Here is an 18,338-nt window from a genome sequence, read left to right as displayed (position 1 = left end):
CTGTGCCTTCTAAAATGCGTGGTCAATCTCGAACTGCTCGATACGAGAGCGGGAAGCATCAAGAGAAGCCTTGAGATCGGCCACCTGTCTCCTGAAACCGGTGGCTTGTTTCGTGAGAGCAGCAGAAACCCCTCGCTCCTTGTCAAGATCCTGACGAAGCTCCTCAGCCGACCGCCTAGATGGCTTAGAAGCGCGAGACTCAGCAAGTTGCTTCTCCAGCTCGGCAATGCAACGCTCGTACGAGACGACCATGCGGTTCACACCCCCACCATCCTGAAATGCCAGAAGTAAGAAACCAAGGCAGTAATTGGAAAAATTAACTCAAAAGCATAAAGAGAAATGCCAACCTGAAAGTGCTTCCGAGCCCACGATCGATACAGCTCAGGATCATAGAGAGAACCCACAGAAGGAAGCGGGTCAAAAGAGCCGCGAACCTTGCCAGCAAGCTCGCCACAAGTAGCTCCGTTGTTGATGAACAACTCGTACTTCGTCTTGTAAGAAAAGGAGAACGAATCATCAATCTCAATGGTGTCGCGCGGTATGCCATCCCTCCTAGATCTCTTGGACGACTCGGGCTCAGGAACAACCACCTCGCCATGAGAAGCTCTCTTCCTCTTCGGAGTAGGATGCCCATAATCAGCGACAACGATCGCTAACGCATCAGAAGCCTCACCACGTGACTTCTGCGCATGCGGAACAGCAGCAGGAACCTTGGCAGCTCTCTTGTCGGCACGGGCAGCGGCTACCTCCGCCGACCTCAAATCTCCTGCAACTCGCAGATTGGCACCTCCGCCAGCTGGAGGATCGATGACCTCAGTGTCACCAGCGCGCGAGGAAGACCCCGCATCAACGGTCTTCTTGAACTGATCAGCATATCGTGGAAGACGAATGTTAACCTTTCCCATCATTAGCATGGTAGACCTGAAAAGGAAAGCAAAAGGGTGAGGACCTAATAACCATCGAGGAGAGCAACAATCGACACAAAAGAATAAGAAGGAAACTCACGAGATCTCTGAGTAATCGAAGGCCAATCGAGCGCCCCTAGGGCTTTGATCATTCTGAGATTATCGAAAAAAACCTGGAGGATGAGCGCGCAAGCGAACGACAGGCTCTGCAAACACCAACAAAAACAAATAAAGGGTCAGAAGCCAGTCAATAACAATCAAACAAGTATGAATGAAAAACAATGAAGCTCCCGGGAAACATGTTCCACTCAGTAGCAAAAAACATATTGAGATCATCAACCGAAATCTCATCCAGCCTGACAAAGAAGAAATAACGCTGCCAATGACGAATCTTCTTTTCAGCTCCGACGATGATCTGGTGACCCGATTTAGCACTAGTGTAGAAGTATCCTGGACTACCTCTAACTTTCATAAACTTGGTGGCTTCCTCTAGAAAATACACATCAACCTCTACACCACAATTAGTACCAAGTATCGCCAAACCGGCTGCGTTACGGATACCTCCCACAGAAAGCTGAGAGATAGCAATCCTACGCCTCGCGCAATAACGCATCAAAAATTCTGGTAAAGGGAACCAAAGACCACATTCACTGAAGTAATGCTCGTAGAGCGCGATGAAACCTGTTGGGGGCGCCCAAGGACGTTCGTGAGACTCAGGAACCCGGAAAACCAATCCCTCGGGCATTCTAGACCACCGCGCCATCTCAACAATAGTATCCGATGTACACAACGAGGGCCCGTGATCGGCTGGACCAGCTGCAAGATCAACATCGAGACCAATCGGTATAGCACTAAGGCCCATAACAGTCGAACGTGGACCAGCATCCTCTGCTGGGACAACATCCATAGGACTCCCACTAGAACCACTCTCGCTGTCTTCGCTAAACTCTAGAATATCATCAAAGTCGAAATCGTTGGCCAGACAGTCAATGTTAAGACCTCCACACTCTGCCCAAATATCAATATCAACACCATCAGAAGAGTCTTTATAATTGGTGCCATACTTTCTGAGGAGCGCGTGTTCGATCACTGCAAGAGTTTTGCCACGCATCAGAACACGAGGGATTGGTGGATGCCGACCATCATTCTCGAAAGTACTGACCTCGCAAAATTAAGCCGTACGCCCTGCAGTGCCGATCTCAACTGCATCCTTAAATCGCGACTCATGCCGACCTCCCATCATGAGATCAGCATCGCCGCCATCAGAGTCAACATCGGTCTCATAAAAAACGTGCCGACAAACGAGTCCGTCATCACCAAGGGCAACCTCGCAGGAAGTACCAGCCTCACTATCAACGACCCGCACCCGGCGTGTTCCGGCATCATGAGAAGCGCCGACCTCAAACAAATCCTCCCGCCGATCTCCCATCTCGATCCCATATTCTTGCCGATCTCTACCACTTAAAACCGCTCCATCGCTCCGGCAACCAGTCACGGAACCAGAGCCGACTTTGGCGCCGAACTGAAAAGGAGAAGAGCCATAAACGACCTCAGATCTAGGATCGGCAAGTCTTGCTCAGCAAACACCGACCTCACCCGCACCGAGCAGACCCCGCTCAACCTCCAAATTCCGCGAAAGGAGACAGTCCCCTCTTGTATCAAGACCGGTGGGTATATCACAAGGTTTTTCGATATCGCGCCGTCCTCTGATTTTGCTCGCGCTGCCCTCGCAGAGACCCGCACATTTTAGCCGACCTCCGGGTTCATCGACCCCGTCGACCTCACTCTCGTTCCCTCGTCGACCTCCCTTCTTGCTCGGCGTGGTCAAGAATGCCGCAGCGGACGGTGCTCCGAGAGTTCTCACGGTTGTATTCGAACGGCGCCAATCAACTATACCGCCGATCTTGGTTCGGCGAACGCCGATCTCACGATTCTTGTCTAAACCGTCGATCTCAGGTACCGTAACTCTCGGCGCCGCCCAAGGGCGATTAACCACCGGATCCTGCCGATCGCCGACCATAGGCACTTACGCTAGGTTTAATCGGGTTCACAAAAACAAGTGAGAAAAGTAGAGAGAGAAAGAGGCAAACACAAAAATTAAAAGAATAGAGAGAGAAAGTTACCTTCTTATGGAATGGAGGAAGTGAAGAAAAAGAGAGAAGAAGGAGGATACATAAATAAGTAATTAAAACGGAAATTTTACTGTTAAAATCCGTCACCTCGATCTACGACCTGCTCTTTTTCGGAAAACTCATCGAATACCGCAGTCAAAGTAAAGACCGCTGGACATTCCTGGTATCCCTCGAAAGACGAACCCGGAATTTATAGGAGAGTCACTGTAGCAATTTCTTCACGGAAGCAACCCGAGACGATCTGTGCCGATCAGGCATATTACAGACAATTTAATTATGCCCGCTGATCGCAGAAGGACTGCCGCTCTCCGGACTAAGGGGGGACTATTGTTGGATATGGGCTGCGTCCAATATGCCACTCGGCCCAACAAGACAAGCTAATTGTGATTTCGGCCTGACAAGATTGTGAGAAAATCATTAAACATTCCGCAGAGGACAATCTCGACAATTCGCACCGGGAACCCTAGAGAACCCCAGGTCAACAGTCGCCTATATAAGGAAACATTATTTATTGGGATCACCATCCTGACCCCCGGACAATACCTAGAGAGCAATACTTTTCATCGAAAGCTGTTATTGTCTTTTGTATAATTCCTTTTAGCTTCCGAGCTCGTCATTATTAACTTATTAGTTCTCCTGTGAACTGACGAGCTCAATCTTGACTCGTGTTAGTGACAACCTCACGTTTTTATCGTTAACAAAAGAACCGGCTTCACTCTTTTCCAAAAAATCTTTATTTATATAGTGTTGTGCAATCCCCAGTACAAACAAACATATAAGCTCGATCAGCCATCCAGTTTTTTTTGTGGTTATTTTCAGTAAATTTCTAATCTATAGACATATTATTACTATTGTTATATACTTATATATCTATATATATATATCAATATAAATATTTTTTATTATAATTTTTCTGCATATGGATATTTATGCTTATTTCTATAAGGACTTACATGATATTCGCTTTTTTTTAGGTATACAATGCTTTATTTAAATTTGAATAATATTATTTAAATTTAAATTTAAATTTCAAGACATCTAAAATATTAAGGTATCAAATTTTAAATTAATTTGATGAACATGTTAGAAAAACATGTCACTATATTGCTATAAATTTAAAATACTATATACATAACTTTAAAAGTATTCTTTGTTTTTAGTTTTTTAGTATTACTACGAACAAGAAAGGTTGTCGTCAAGAGATATTTTGTTTGGTCTCTGGGAGACAATCAAATTCTGTGATGGCTACACAGTTCGATTTGGATTGACGTGTATAGACTTTCCAAACATATATAGTACCAAAAGTTTTCAAAGTCGAAGCTAAACGTCATCAAACAAGTCCGAGATCATCATTATTAGCAGTTTTTATTGGATAACCAATTTTTTAAAAACCTATGATGAACAAAGGAGCTTAGAAGGTGTTTAGCCGAGAATATGAATAGTGTTTTACCTTACCTGGACCTGAATCCTTGCTTTTGTTGGAATTACGACACATCTGATAAAATGGTTCAGTTACAACCAAAACCGTAAGCTTGGAATTTGATAAAACAGAGCTTCAATATACAGAACGAAGTACCCTAAGGCTAATAAGTTCGCTCAAAATTGAACTCTGCATATATAGTATTTGGACATTAAATGAACGTATACAATAATTTTCTTGGCAATTTTTGCTAATTAACAGAGATCTGCACAAATTTGATATCTCTGACGCTCAAATGTTATCTGCACAAATCAAAAACAGTCTTCCATTTCTATATTACATTATTATGATCAAAAGAGCTCCCATCACATTCTATAAGACTATAACAATATATACAGTGTACGAAAACTATAACTCCCCTTACGTTTTTCCGGCCGCATAACCTCACCGTTCCTTCTAAACCTACCTGGAACAGAGTCAAAACTTCCACCGCCAATCACTAAGACGGCATCATCATCATCAGACGAACCGGGAGTTCGATAACGATTAGGAAATAAGAGCGTTTGAATTCCCTTATGTACTGAACCTCTCCGTTCATCAGCTTCAGAATCTTTCTGCAAACGCTTAGCCCTAATCCTTCTGGACTCGTCCATCGACTACTATGGAACATGTCCTGCACTTTCTCTGGCGGTATACCTTCCCCTGCACACGCCATTCTAACATACATTGACAAAATGAGTCAGAGTGTTTGTTGTTTGCTAATCAACCCTTGATAAGGCTTTAAAATTTGACAACGCTCTTGGTCAAGACTGCGTTTTTAGTTTATCCGAGTCACAAGCTTCTTAATACGGGATAGCTAGCAAAAACTGAAATTTATCCGCAGCAGTCACATTTGTGAAAAAAGAAACTATCATCCAATGGATGGTTATAGCTATGTATTCGCGTTTATCTTTGATCTCAGACAAAGAGTCAATAGAGGAATGATGAAGGTACCTGAACTCTAATCGTATAGCGGAGAACCCGTCAGCCATTTGTTTAAGATTCGGGCGTAGATGGAATTCCATTGAGCCTTCCATGGGTGCATAACGGACCATACTTACCAGAAATTCTGCCAGAACCTGTTGGATCCTTATATTGTCACCGTAGACAGCCATGGATTTGATCTCCTTGGGAATGTTACGGATGAGCTGAAGATTTCTCTCTCTCACCACCAACATGACTTGGCTTACCACTGCGTCAATGACGCTGCCAATGAAGAACTCTGTTCTCTCTAGAACAAATGAACTGATGAGCAAAAATAAAGGTTGTTTGTTCAGTAGTGCGATGAAGCTTTATAGAACAATTAAGTGTTTATAAAGACGAATCAAAACTCTCACCCATCTTCAATGCTTTTGACGTCCATGTCTCCTACAATCTTTGAAATCTGCTTCTCGCATGAAACACTTGTTTCAAAAAGCTGCTTCTGATCTTCGTTTAAATCCGTGGCTTCCAGCAATGAATTTGTGTAACGCAATCCGCTCAATGGATTCTTTATAACATGAAAAATGTAAGCCAACTCTTTCCTCCTCGAGACGCATTCGCTCTCTTGTCTCCTCTGGACTTCTAGAGCTTGCTGTAGCTCGGGACTTGGTATCTGCAAGAAACAGAAAGCCCCAGTGACTTGACCATCTGAGCTGACCCGTTTGTTCAAAGTCAGGAGAGCCTGAATGAATTTCCCTTTGCGGTCAAAAAACGGGAATGGGAATTTATCTGTTTCTTGGCCACCGATCACATTATGCAAAACGATCATAAACTTAGTTAACGCATCAGGACCCTTTAGTTTGCAACAGCTCCCAAACACTTCCCTAACAAGCAATTTTCCAATCACTTCGCTGCGAGGCCAGCCTGTGAGATTTTCCATCGCGGTGTTCCACTCAAGGCAGCATGTATTCTCATCTGCTGCAAAGATTGGAGGGATCAAGGGGTTCGGGCTATGGATGATGGCCTTGTAGTCGCCTTGTATGTTGATGAACTTGTCCATAACAATTTTATGACCAGTTACATCTTGTCCAACAAAGCAGACCCCAACGATGTTGTTTGAGTAGTCCTTGCTTGAACATGAGTTGACAACCACAAACACCACTTTCCCTTGCAGCTAAGGACTAAAAGTTCTCAGCTTGACCTCCACATTCTTGCCTTCATCCCCTGCATAATTGAAAACGCAAGACATTTTTAAGAATTTGCATGTTAGAGCCCTGCACAGATTGGAAGTCTTAAGAACTGCATAAACCTTTTAAAGCACAAGAAAGAAGCCTATCAACTGTTTCTTCGTACTCTTTGTATATTAAATCTTGAACCAGAGACTTTCCCATAGCTTCTTCAACAGAGAGACCGGTCAGCTCCGCGATCTTGTCGTTCCACCCATTGATGCAGCCGTCAATATCCACAGAAAATATAGGGACAGTCGCAGTCTCAATCAGCCTAACCATCTCTCTCGCAACTGCACCGATCTCCTGCATCCCTTGATCTGCCATATCATCTTTATGTGGCTGAACTGCCCCAGCTGCAGCAGCTTTAGAGTCCATTGTTTCGGACTCTTTGAAAGAGTCTCTTAGAATAAGCTGGAGCGAGTGAATGGCGTCCATTTCAGCAGTTTCCCATGGCTGACATCGGCTCTTAACAACTTCAAGAAAAGCCTGGAACGAAGAACGTGGATGCATCCGCTGGCCATCATCTTTGTCCTCCGGATGGTGCTTAGCTCCTCCCCATTTTATTTCTTTCTCGTTATGAGACCGAAACCAGAAAAGGAAGTCCCTTTTTGTGATATACGCGACTGCCATACCACACACAGCATCTCCCAAAGCAGCTGCCCCAGGATAACCCGCATCGCTTAAACTATCTGTGCTTAACCCGGTTGAATCAGAATGGTTAGCAAGCAACCACTTCACAATATCATTTATCTGAGCCTCAGTCGGAGCCACACCCAATGGATAATACCTCCCTTGGTAAAGAAATGCCGCGCCATTACATTTTACTAAATCCATGATACTAGGCCTCTGCATGACAATCCCCGCTCGTGAATCACGCAGTAACATATCGCATAACAGCGTCTGCATTCTCAGAACGCGCTTTTCAGACACCTGCAAAGCTAACTGCAATTCCATGTTTAGCTGTAAGCCAAAGGCCTGCATAAGAAACTCGCAAGCGTACCTCAGAGGAAAAGGTATGCAACGAGCCGATGTGTGATGGCAAACGACTAAACCCCAAAGCCTCATTGAGTGTCTTCCGCTAGTATTAACACCGTCTTCTTCGTTTCCATTGATTATAACCGCCATAGCTAACGACGCAATAGATCCCATGTTAGCCATGTATTGAGCATGACAGCCATGAGGAGCTCGTAAAGTCGAACCCACCAAGCAAATAGGCTGCGTCAGCCTATCATCTTGGACCACACGAACCGGTGACGCATGGCAATCTACAATCATCCTAACACGGTTCTGCTTAAACAAGAACCGAGATGCCTGAGGAATATCAGTAGCAGGATAATGCAGACCAATGTAAGGTTCTAAATCGCTCCGTTTACTCTCCGCAACTACTTCACCATGTTCATCTTCATGAAACTTATACACCATAACACGGTCATAGCCAGTAAGATCTCTAACGCTTTCCACAACAGTGTCACATAAAAGCTTGATGTCTCCACCAGGCAACGATTGTAAATGAGAAATCGCACGGACTGCGAGTTTCTGCGATTGGACTGCACCAGCGATTGAAAGCGCCGGGTCTTCGGTTCGAGCTGGCTCTAAATCAATCAAGATTCCAACATCAACTCTGTGGAGAATCGCGTAGAAAGGTTTACCAGTGTTCTTAGAGTGAATCCAAACCGGATTCAGTAACGTGATTTCTCGAGCCACAAACGCGCGTTCGAGGAGGCCGATGCTCGATGGCTTGAAGAGCGATCGCAAATCCATGCCGATGGTAAGAACCTCCGATTTCTCATCGATCCTTGGTACAGACTGAGACATGAGCCCCAGCATTTCCCGCGCATTTTCGCTGTAACCGATGATTGTGAAGGTGGATTCATCGACGGCGATCAAGCAACCAAAAGGCTGGATAAAGCCACCGCGCTGGATCCGCGAGAGATAAGCCGTGATCTGCTGCTCCGGTACGGAAGAATCGTACGGCGTCGTTTTAAGGGACTGAGAGTAGTCGAACGATTTGCCGGATTCTCCGGATTGCTCGAAGACGGCGTGGAGTCTCGCGTCGACAGTGAACTGTTGAATAGCTTTGCTAACGGACTCCGTTCCGCCGCCGTGGCTTTGCGGCTTATGATTCTGTGACCTAAGGGCTCTGCTTGCTGAAGACTGAGCTTGTTCTCCGCTGGTGTGACGGCTACTACGATTGACGCGATGACCTGACGAAGCTGCTTCTCCGCCGTTGGTTTTGCTACCGCCTCCGGAGACCATTTTTCTCAGTTACTCGTTTTTCAAATTTCGTCGAACTACAATGAGAGACGAAGAAGATCGTCGTTAATCATCGGAATCGGAACCTGGAAAGAGCAATTTTGCGTAATTATGTTTTAAAATTGAAACTGATACTCTGATAAAAGATAACGATAAGGATTTGGAGAAGCTTGGACTTATCACTGTCTATAGCTTAACGGCGAAGTTTCTTTCTCAAACTGATAAAAACAGAAACCAATTTGAAATTTTCTTTGGGCTCTCTCAAAGCCAATTAAAACGAAGAAGAAGAGGCAGTGAGGTGAGAAGAAAGGTTAAAGAAGACGATGGGTGTCGTTTTCTTTGCTGTTTTGACTCCTTGACTTATCATATTTTCTTAAAAACCCTCCCAAAACTTGTTTTATTATCAAATTAACCCAGATTACGGTTACATTTCGGCGTGATTTTGAACTCTCGTTGTCTGTGTTTTAAGAGGGACCGAGATCACGTGGGTTTTTCTGGAATATCCCGGCTAGTGGGGGCGCACGAGGGACTACTAGAGGAGGAGATCGATATATGTGGGCAGTGGGCCTATCGTTGTGACTTTTGAGAGTTCCCAAGGGTGGTGTATCTAATATCAAATCAAGTTCTGCTCAATCTATCTATACTTTTGTAGTGGGATAGAATAAAAAATCTTCTAATAATAGTATCATCATTGTAGGTGCTTTTTGGAAAAAAATATCTGCGATCAAAAGTTGAAAAACGAATTTACTTACCAAAGTTTTTACAAAGAAGTGAAACCATTGGACAATAACCAAAGTTTAACGTGGACCAAACAGATGCCTAGTATTTTTAGTTGCATTGGCTGATATAAAGTTTCTTTATCATCTCAAGAGTTTAAGTATGAAGAAGAAGTGTCCATACTTTATTGCATCACTAAAGCTCTAGCAAAGTGAAGCGGCAATAATGTGGCATCTCGGTTAGGGATTAGCTCTAGCCATCTAGGTGTAGACGCAAAGCATTATAAATGTTTGTGCTACATATCCAATCCATGATTTGTTTCTGTATTTTACAAATTTAAAACAAGTTTTGAGTTTGTGACGTGAAGTAGCTTTGGAAACGGGTCCAATGCGTTTACATGACACATTCATCTAACACGAATTATCAACACATGATCAAAATACCTTAACATAACTAATTAATTACTTATTTCCCCATTTCTCAGTCGTATATGATATATAAACACTTCCACTTTTGATGCTTTTTCTTTTTCTTGGACCATCTCCCAGTTTGAGTTCAGCATTCACGACTCGTCCATAAACACAGCGCCATGAGCACTTGATCTTACGAATTTCTTCAGCAGGAGAACCACAATCGCAATCGTGAGTCCAACCGCCGCCCAAGTGAACAACCTGTCATCACCCAGTTTTTGAGCTGTCCTGACAACAGATGTACGTCGCTGCTGCTGCCTCACCAAGCCGCTTCCTCCACTATCTCCCTCTATAACCTCTACTACTGCTGCATTCGCTCCTGGAAAACCAATCTGAGCTGCCTCTTCAGCGATCTGATCAACTACTCTCTCTTCAGCCACTGTATCAGATTCTGATATAACCGTTGCAGAGTCCTGCGGCTCGGTCTGGGACTGATTGTCTGAATCAGCCAAAGGCGTTTTGTTACATTCCTGAGGATTAGGGTTTGGAGCAGATGGTGTCTTGCTGAGCATATATTGATGAATCTGCGTATATCAATCAAAAGGACAAGATCAAATAATGTTATGACAGGATTCCAAATAAGCCATGTTTAACCGTGTCAACAGTGTAAACAAGTAGTCAATAATTTAAAAACCAAAATGAGATTATTGACACTAGTTTTGGTTGATAATAATAGTACCAGCAATGGTGTCTTTTGAAGTTAATATCTTTCAAAGATTCCTTTAATATGTTCATTATGCTTCAAGATCAATAATAGTTATTGTAGCATCTTAGGATCAATATATCTAACAAATTTCTAATGAGAAATGGCATCACAATTTTGCATTCTAAACACATCATTAGTAACATAAACCCGTTTACGATAAACACTATGCAGAGCAATTTGTCGCTTAAGCTGATCAAGAGCTCTCTATTATGTCGTTTATTAAAAACAAAGTATATCCACATATCCAATTTATTGGTTCAAATAATCAAAAGCATTCTAAATATGTAGCCATAATCACATTTCTCTATATGAATAATGTGCCTAGTAAATCAAAAATTCAAACATTGCTCTACAAGAAGGGTGATCTAGTGGAGTACCTCATCAATTATTTTTTGACGCTCAGGAGAACCATATTTGGGTGGTGTCTCGCGTGACTTAGTGGCAAGTGAACGTCTCTCCTCCTTTGGATAATCTACTGAGCCTAGAGCTCCATTAGGGTTTGAAGGCATGAACGCAATGAGAGCCACCAAAGCAGTCCGAACTACAAATAAACAATAACAAAATCATGATCGAAGTTGCTAATGATAAAATGCTTTTTTAACTGTTCAATTCAGCATTAGTTAAATTGTTTAGTTCAGTCTTTCATAACATCTTTGGATATTGCTAGTTGAAAAAGGTCCACTTTAAGAGTTTGTGACATTACCACTCCATGATGGTTGCCAATGCTCGGGATGGTAATCAGAGATACTCAAGCAAATCTTGGTATTGGTTTCAAAACGACCACTAGGCTGAAAACAAGAGGACAAAGAAAGATTCATTAGAGATATATATAGTCTCCTTTGAGACGCTAAAGAAGAGAGAAAAAAATGAATCTTTACGGTCAATAACATGAATGAAGGAGGTTTGAAAGGATAGTCTGAAGGCAACTGAATCCTCCCATGATAAATCCCACCTTCAAATTCAGTATCAGCAGGACCTCGGATCGCGAATTGCCACTCAAATATATTCTCCTGAAGTTAGAACAGATAACAGCAACCATAGGTAACTACTTGAACAGCACAAGATTGAACAATAACATTACAAAACAACCATTGATAAAGCATACCAAAACTTTCAAATTCCAATCTGAAAGGCTAATGATTAAATTATAAACGAATACACAATCAACTCTGATTAACAATATAAATAGAAGAAACAATACATGGAGCTAATCAATACGAAACGCATAATTCAAATCGGGCCACATACTACAGAGATAAAATTTTGTGAGATTCAAATATGGAGAGATAAGAGAAGGAGGAAATGAGAGGAAGGTGTTTCGAAATATGTTGTACCTCGAGGGGAAGAGACATGAAATCATCAGAAGGATTAGCTTGCATCTCCTTAACCTCTTGCAAAATCCTCTTCACCGCAGGGTTCTTCCGGTTAAATCTCTCATCCGCCATTGTTTCTCGCCGACCTCCTCACCTGGGAAAAAAAAAAATCAAAACCACCGCCAAATGTTCGCTAAGGTCGAAATGTATACAGAAATAAGTTAGCTACCCGATTTAGGAATTAATAGAAAGCAGAAGTAGTATACCACGTCAAATGTTCACCACGTCATCGTCCTTCAAGATTTGATTACGTGACGATTGGCGTTTGCTTCATTAAGATGACGGAAAGATAATAATAATATGTATCAAATTGCCACGTCAATAGAATACAGAGTCGCAAATAATAGTATTTAATGGGCCTAAAAATTCTCAAATAAGTGAAAATAAAATTAATCATGATGATGTTAATGATAATGTATCGATGAGGTCCTTAGGAGATGAGCAGAAATGAAATGAATTATTGAAATTACTGTATTTTTCTCAAAATCTATGCTCTTGATTCAAATTCTATATATAGATAGTTTTCAAAAAGAAAAAGAAAAATCAAAAAGAAAAAGAAAAAAATAATTTATTTTAAAAATCTTAAATAAGTTGGTCAATTTTTTTGTTTTCATCTATTCCTCCTTCTTACTTGTACTAGCTAAACCCACACATTGATTCTACATCGATGAATTTAAATTTATTGACTTGTTTATTATCATAAACTAAACCTCTTATTTTCAAATCATATTTCGAATTTTGTTATACAACTAAAAGTGATATCAAAATAGTAATTGATCATCATTTTAATATTTTCGATCTCATATCATATATTATCAAGTGATCTCCAAATATAGATAGTAAACTCAAACCTATAATAAATAAATTATACATCCTTAAAAGTCAAATTGGTAAAAAGTGGTATTTTTGGAAATATTTGTGGTATTTTTCAAAAACAAAACTTGGTATTCTGAGGAATTCCTCTACCTCTTTTATGTTTTTGCATTATATAATTGATTTATAGGGTTTTCGTTTATAAGAAATACATGAACATAAATACACCAATACCAAAAAAAATGTCTACAAATAAATGATTTTTTTTTATTTTCTTAAATACTCTTTTACTATAATGGGTAGTATATTTTTTAAAACAAAATCACCAATCAAATATAAATAGTATTTTGAATATTTCAAACAAATAATCACTGTCACCTAGATTTATTTGATCGTTTAGTGGTATCATCCCCATAAAAAAAATCAAATTTCATGAACCTATTGACCGGGAAAAAAGTCTAACTATTTTAGATTTAAGATTATCAACGAATATCTTCAAATTACCAATAATCTCAAATAAAATTTTGTACAGAAAAAACATCATGACAAGAGTGATATATAGTGTTGAACATTCAGTTCCATTTATGACATCAAATTACTGTTCAATGAGTAAAACTTTTGAATAATAAGAATTATTTAGATGTATGTTGCTAAAATTGACAAGAGACAAGTGAGAGAACATTGGCCACATACTTAAACTGTGATCTAAAAAAATCGAAAAAAAAAAACAAAAAGTGAGATCAACAAGACACAAAAAGTATAAATCAAATGAATTATTGAAATAACTGTATTTTTCTCGACATCTATGATCCAAGAGATTATGATGCTCTTGATTCAAATTCTATATATATATATATATATATATATGGTTTTGAAAGAAAAGAAAAAGTCTAAGAAAAAATTAATTAGTTTTAAAGAATCCTAAATAAGTTGGTCAATTTTTTGTTTTCATCTATGTATTCATTCTTTCTTACTTGTGCTATTTGAACCCACACATTGATTCTACATCGGTGAATTTAAAAAAAATTGGTATGTTTATTATTATAAATATCTTACTATTATTATTATTTTTTTGCTTTTTCTATAAGGTTTTCTAAAAATGTTATAGAAAATGTCTACTTGTGAATTAATGAAAGGTTTGGAGATTTTTTACATCGATGTCTAAATGAAAAACTACATAAAAATTAACAAAGTTAAGATTATACATGCAATACGACTATTTTGATTGAGTTTTTTTTTCACTATTTTGATTAAATTACAACATAGATTTTTTAAAAATAAAACTACAAACTAAACATCTTATATCAAATTATATTTTAGAATTTTGTAATACAACTAAAAATGATATCAAAATAGTAATATCAGTTTAATATCTTTGATTCCATATGTCATCAAGTGATCTCCAAATATAGAGAGTCAACACAAACCTAAAAGAAATAGATCATACATCCTTAAAAGTCATTTTTTTTTTTTGTATTTTCAAAAACATATATAGTAGTTTTGAAAAACAAAACGTAGTATTTTGAAGAATTCCTTTACCTCTTTATGTTGTTGTCTTATGTAATTGAATTATAGGATTTTTCGTTTATAAAATGAATGATTTTTTTTCTCTTAATTACTCTTTTTCCATGGAGAGTATCTTTTAAAACAAAATCACCTATCAAATGTAATAGTATTTTGAACCTTTCTTTTTTTGATCAAAATTTTTTGAACCTTTCAAACTAATAATCGTTGTCACCCAAATTTATTAATCAAACCCTTTGATCGATCATTAATGGTATTGTCCCCAGAAATTTTCTGGGAGTAATGTTCAAGAGCTCTTGAACAGAAAGAGTCTGACGAAGAGGCAAAAACTTAAGGCGCTTCGCAGTGAATTCATATAGGCGGACCAATGAAATCACCCAAATAATATTGGCAAGCACCATCAAAACTCAAATCCAACTACTGAGAAAAAAGAGAGATAAACACGAATAGCAACATTTTAGGACTGAAAAAATTATATATGAGATACATTAAAAATTTACTGGTCAACTCACATGGATTCCAAGAGTTTATGAATCTACACTTATATTAGCAACAATGACTAGTTGCCAAATAGATCATTTATTTTCTTTGATCAAGTTCCTAACTTCCTATCGCAATTGCAGTAACAAGACAAAATGATTTCGCAAATTCAATAATTTAAAGACTTAGTCATGGAAACATACCATAATCACAACTGGAGACGTAATTTGGTTGAGAAGCCTTAAACCATCTCTGCAGAAAATTTTTGAGATCAAAAGATGAAAGAGATGCGATAAAAAATATTAAAAAATGTTGAAATGCATTAAACAAACAGATGAAAAGGATTTATTACCCTGAATTTCGTTGAGAACGCGAAATCTACAGAGAGGCGGCGATTCTATACTCTGATATATATATAGAAACATGGGAAACCCTAGAGAAGAATGACGAGGATGAGTATCAAATTATACCTTACTTAATATTTATAAAAACTAAAAATTAACAAAACATAATTTTCAAAAAAAAAAATGAAAACTAATTTTACTCATATTTGAAAAAGTAACAGTATCTTAAATATATTTGTTTCATATTTTGTAATCTCATAAGTAATAGTTTTACTACTTGTCCAACATTATCATAAATTACAAAATTCAAAGACGTTATTATGAGAAAATTATTTGTTTATATAAAGGTGAGTACATAACAGTTGAGTATCAAGTAGAAATGTGGAAATACTTACATTATGTTAATCACTAATTTTGACACATTAAACATTTTCATACTTTAATCACTTTTCTGTATAAATTTCTTTTTACTATATGATTATAGTAAATAATAATTGCAATTAAATTGCAAATATTTTCCTTATTAATTGCACATATTTTTCTATTGAAATTAGTAATTTAATAGATAACTTTCCTAAATATGTGATATAATAGATTATTTTTGGTTTTATATACTTTCAAAAATATTGTAATCCTTTTATTTATTAAGATTTTTTAATTTTCCCATAATTATTAAATAAATTTTCCTTTCACACATGCCACAAACCACCACTTTATCCCACCGCATCAACCCGAAACACATTCTCAAATTCCAAATTCTGACATATCCGCTATGCTCTATCTCCCCCCCGCGTGAGTCTCGATCGGGTCGTTTCATACAGCTACTAATCAAAAAACTATTGTAGACTTTGAGACAACAACATATATGAATAAAAACAAAATCCAAACTTTAAAGTACGAAAGGAAAATAAAAAGTATTAAGTAAGCCGCCAATTGAATAATGATTTTACAGTTTTTATTATGCTCAATTGGAATCATATACATAAAAGTAAGGTTTTGATCTCTCCTTATTGGTTGATTTTTATTTAATGTTTTCTAATGTTTTTATTAACTTCTAATTGTTTTATTGCTTTAAACAATATTTAAGACCAATTAATACAATACATTTAACTCACATATTAAAATAAATTTATAACTGAAAATAAAATATCCTCCTCTCCCACCAATATCAAATGTTGTTATATCTCATATGTGTTGTAAAAGTTTGATTATCTATTTTAATTTAGAAAGTATTATATATATTTAACATGGTTTACAATTTTTATTTTATTCATATAAAAAATAAAATATTTCTTTTATATTTCTTGCCTTTCTAATCTATTCATATTTATTTTTTAAATTTCCATAGTTAAATTTAAATGCACATATGTTGGTTTTAACAAAAAAAAAATCAAGTTTATTTGAGAATTAGATATTCCTATTCCTTTTATTGGTCCATTTGACATTTAATTTTAAAAATTAATATTCATTTTTAATTAGCCAAGACATTTTATTATATACATTAATGCATACTTTAAATTCATTTTTTACTACTGAATTATAACTGAAATTACATAAATTGTGAATTGACTTTTTCTCCTCCATTCATTTTCATTTAAACACACTATTAATTATAATTGTAACTTTTTCTAATTTAATTATTTTAGAAATGTAACTTCCATCACTTTTTATCTTATAAATAACCATTCTCACATCCTCCTCCACCATATCCCAAATCCTAAATATTTTCTTTGTTTTTTTATAATGTTCTTGCAAACCCAAATAAGAGTTTGATTATATTTTTTGTTTACTATATATTTTACATTGTTTTGAATTTTATTGTTTCTTTGTTTTATGTACTTCTCCTTTTCTTCTTTGTTTTCTTATATTATTTTGATTTAGAATACATATGTATTCTAATATGTATAATAAATTTTTGATGACCATAATAATATTTTGGTTATAACCATCTCATAATAAGGGAATCAAGCTAAAGAAAACATCTTAAGTCTTTACTTTAGATGTTTGATTAGTTCTTACAAATTCATGTATATTTATTTTATTCTTAAAATTTGAAATGTTCTCATGAAGGAAATTTTTGTAATATAATTATCAAATCAATTTTTTTTACCTCTCTCTTACCTCCAACAAAATTGTAATAAATATATTTTAGAATACTCATCATTATATTTCGTATGTGATTCAACATATAATTATATAAAAGTCATAATTTTTAAATTTAATTCAAATATGCACTTTAAGGATTTTGCTATATAAAAAAGCAATTTGGTATTTATTTTCTTTCTAGCTTTTACTACAAGGATGAAAGATTGAAACTAATCCTAGCAATATAAATTAAATTAAGGGGAATATAAAAAATTGTAATATAATTATCAAATCAATTTTTCTTAACTCTCACTTACATCCAACAAAATTGTAATACATTTATTTTAGAATAATAATCATTATATTCAGTTTGTGATTCAACATATAATGATATAAAATCACTATTTTTTTATTTAATCCAAATATGTATTTTAAAGATTTTCTATATAAAAAAACAAATTGATTTTTTATTTTCTATCTAGCTTTTAATTACAAGAATTAAAAATTATAACTAAACCTAGCAATATATCTTAATTGAGGGGAATAGAAAAAAGATTTCTTTATCGTATTTTAAAACTTTGAATGCACTTCATATAACTTTATAGGAAATATGTATTTTTTACTTTCAAAATAGTTTAGCTTTTAATTATTAAATACTTTAGGTTATGTGTTAGTTTATATGAAAAAACTTAAATTATATATTTAAATCACATAGTAAAATTTCGTTTTTATTATTAATAATATTTTATTACCTCAAATGCTTAAAAATACTAATAAAAATTATTATCAAATTTGAACAATAAAAAATAAATAACTTTAAGAGATATGTAAATGTATGTATGATTATATTTAAATAAGTTATATATTTTGATATTGTATGATTTGAATAAATAAAAGTGTCAAAAATGTTAATGACATTTAAATTAA

The 18,338-nt window shown here is 36.7% G+C and overlaps 3 protein-coding genes across 3 annotated transcripts; all 3 read right to left on the bottom strand.

Moving 5' to 3' along the window:
- LOC104728006 (uncharacterized protein At3g60930, chloroplastic-like) lies at window positions 10–2,016 on the bottom strand. The gene is made up of 4 exons (XM_010447051.1): window positions 1,186–2,016; window positions 1,006–1,111; window positions 348–949; window positions 10–273 (listed from the first exon to the last, which is right to left on the bottom strand). Exons 1-4 carry the CDS (start codon window positions 2,014–2,016, stop codon window positions 10–12), a joined length of 1,803 nt encoding a protein of 600 aa, XP_010445353.1.
- LOC104723500 (phytochrome D) lies at window positions 4,827–9,252 on the bottom strand. The gene is given in 5 exon segments (XM_019233144.1): window positions 4,827–5,173; window positions 5,451–5,741; window positions 5,834–6,641; window positions 6,727–8,937; window positions 9,035–9,252. Coding segments are annotated over 4 exon segments (3,492 nt in total). The 5' UTR covers window positions 8,903–8,937; window positions 9,035–9,252; the 3' UTR covers window positions 4,827–4,956.
- On the bottom strand, window positions 9,897–12,324 carry LOC104723499 (ubiquitin-conjugating enzyme E2 32-like). The gene is made up of 5 exons (XM_010441885.2): window positions 12,127–12,324; window positions 11,671–11,802; window positions 11,496–11,580; window positions 11,170–11,333; window positions 9,897–10,610 (listed from the first exon to the last, which is right to left on the bottom strand). Exons 1-5 carry the CDS (start codon window positions 12,235–12,237, stop codon window positions 10,179–10,181), a joined length of 924 nt encoding a protein of 307 aa, XP_010440187.1. The 5' UTR covers window positions 12,238–12,324; the 3' UTR covers window positions 9,897–10,178.

Source organism: Camelina sativa, chromosome 11 (assembly GCF_000633955.1).
Source record: "Camelina sativa cultivar DH55 chromosome 11, Cs, whole genome shotgun sequence".
Taxonomy (NCBI): Eukaryota; Viridiplantae; Streptophyta; class Magnoliopsida; order Brassicales; family Brassicaceae; genus Camelina; species Camelina sativa.
This window is presented reverse-complemented; position numbering and strand designations above follow the sequence as displayed.

What these genes read in the sequence shown, in the direction of transcription:
- LOC104728006 (XM_010447051.1), bottom strand. Translation starts at nt 2,016, where the DNA reads ATGCGTGGCAAAACTCTTGCAGTGATCGAACACGCGCTCCTCAGAAAG. An exon ending in TTCGATTACTCAGAGATCTC is followed by an intron (nt 950 to 1,005) that starts GTGAGTTTCCTT and finishes GATGGTTATTAG; the next exon opens with GTCCTCACCCTTTTGCTTTC. An exon ending in GGGCTCGGAAGCACTTTCAG is followed by an intron (nt 274 to 347) that starts GTTGGCATTTCT and finishes CTGGCATTTCAG; the next exon opens with GATGGTGGGGGTGTGAACCG.
- LOC104723499 (XM_010441885.2), bottom strand. Translation starts at nt 12,237, where the DNA reads ATGGCGGATGAGAGATTTAACCGGAAGAACCCTGCGGTGAAGAGGATT. An exon ending in CTTCATTCATGTTATTGACC is followed by an intron (nt 11,581 to 11,670) that starts GTAAAGATTCAT and finishes TCTTGTTTTCAG; the next exon opens with CCTAGTGGTCGTTTTGAAAC. An exon ending in TTGGCAACCATCATGGAGTG is followed by an intron (nt 11,334 to 11,495) that starts GTAATGTCACAA and finishes GTTTATTTGTAG; the next exon opens with TTCGGACTGCTTTGGTGGCT.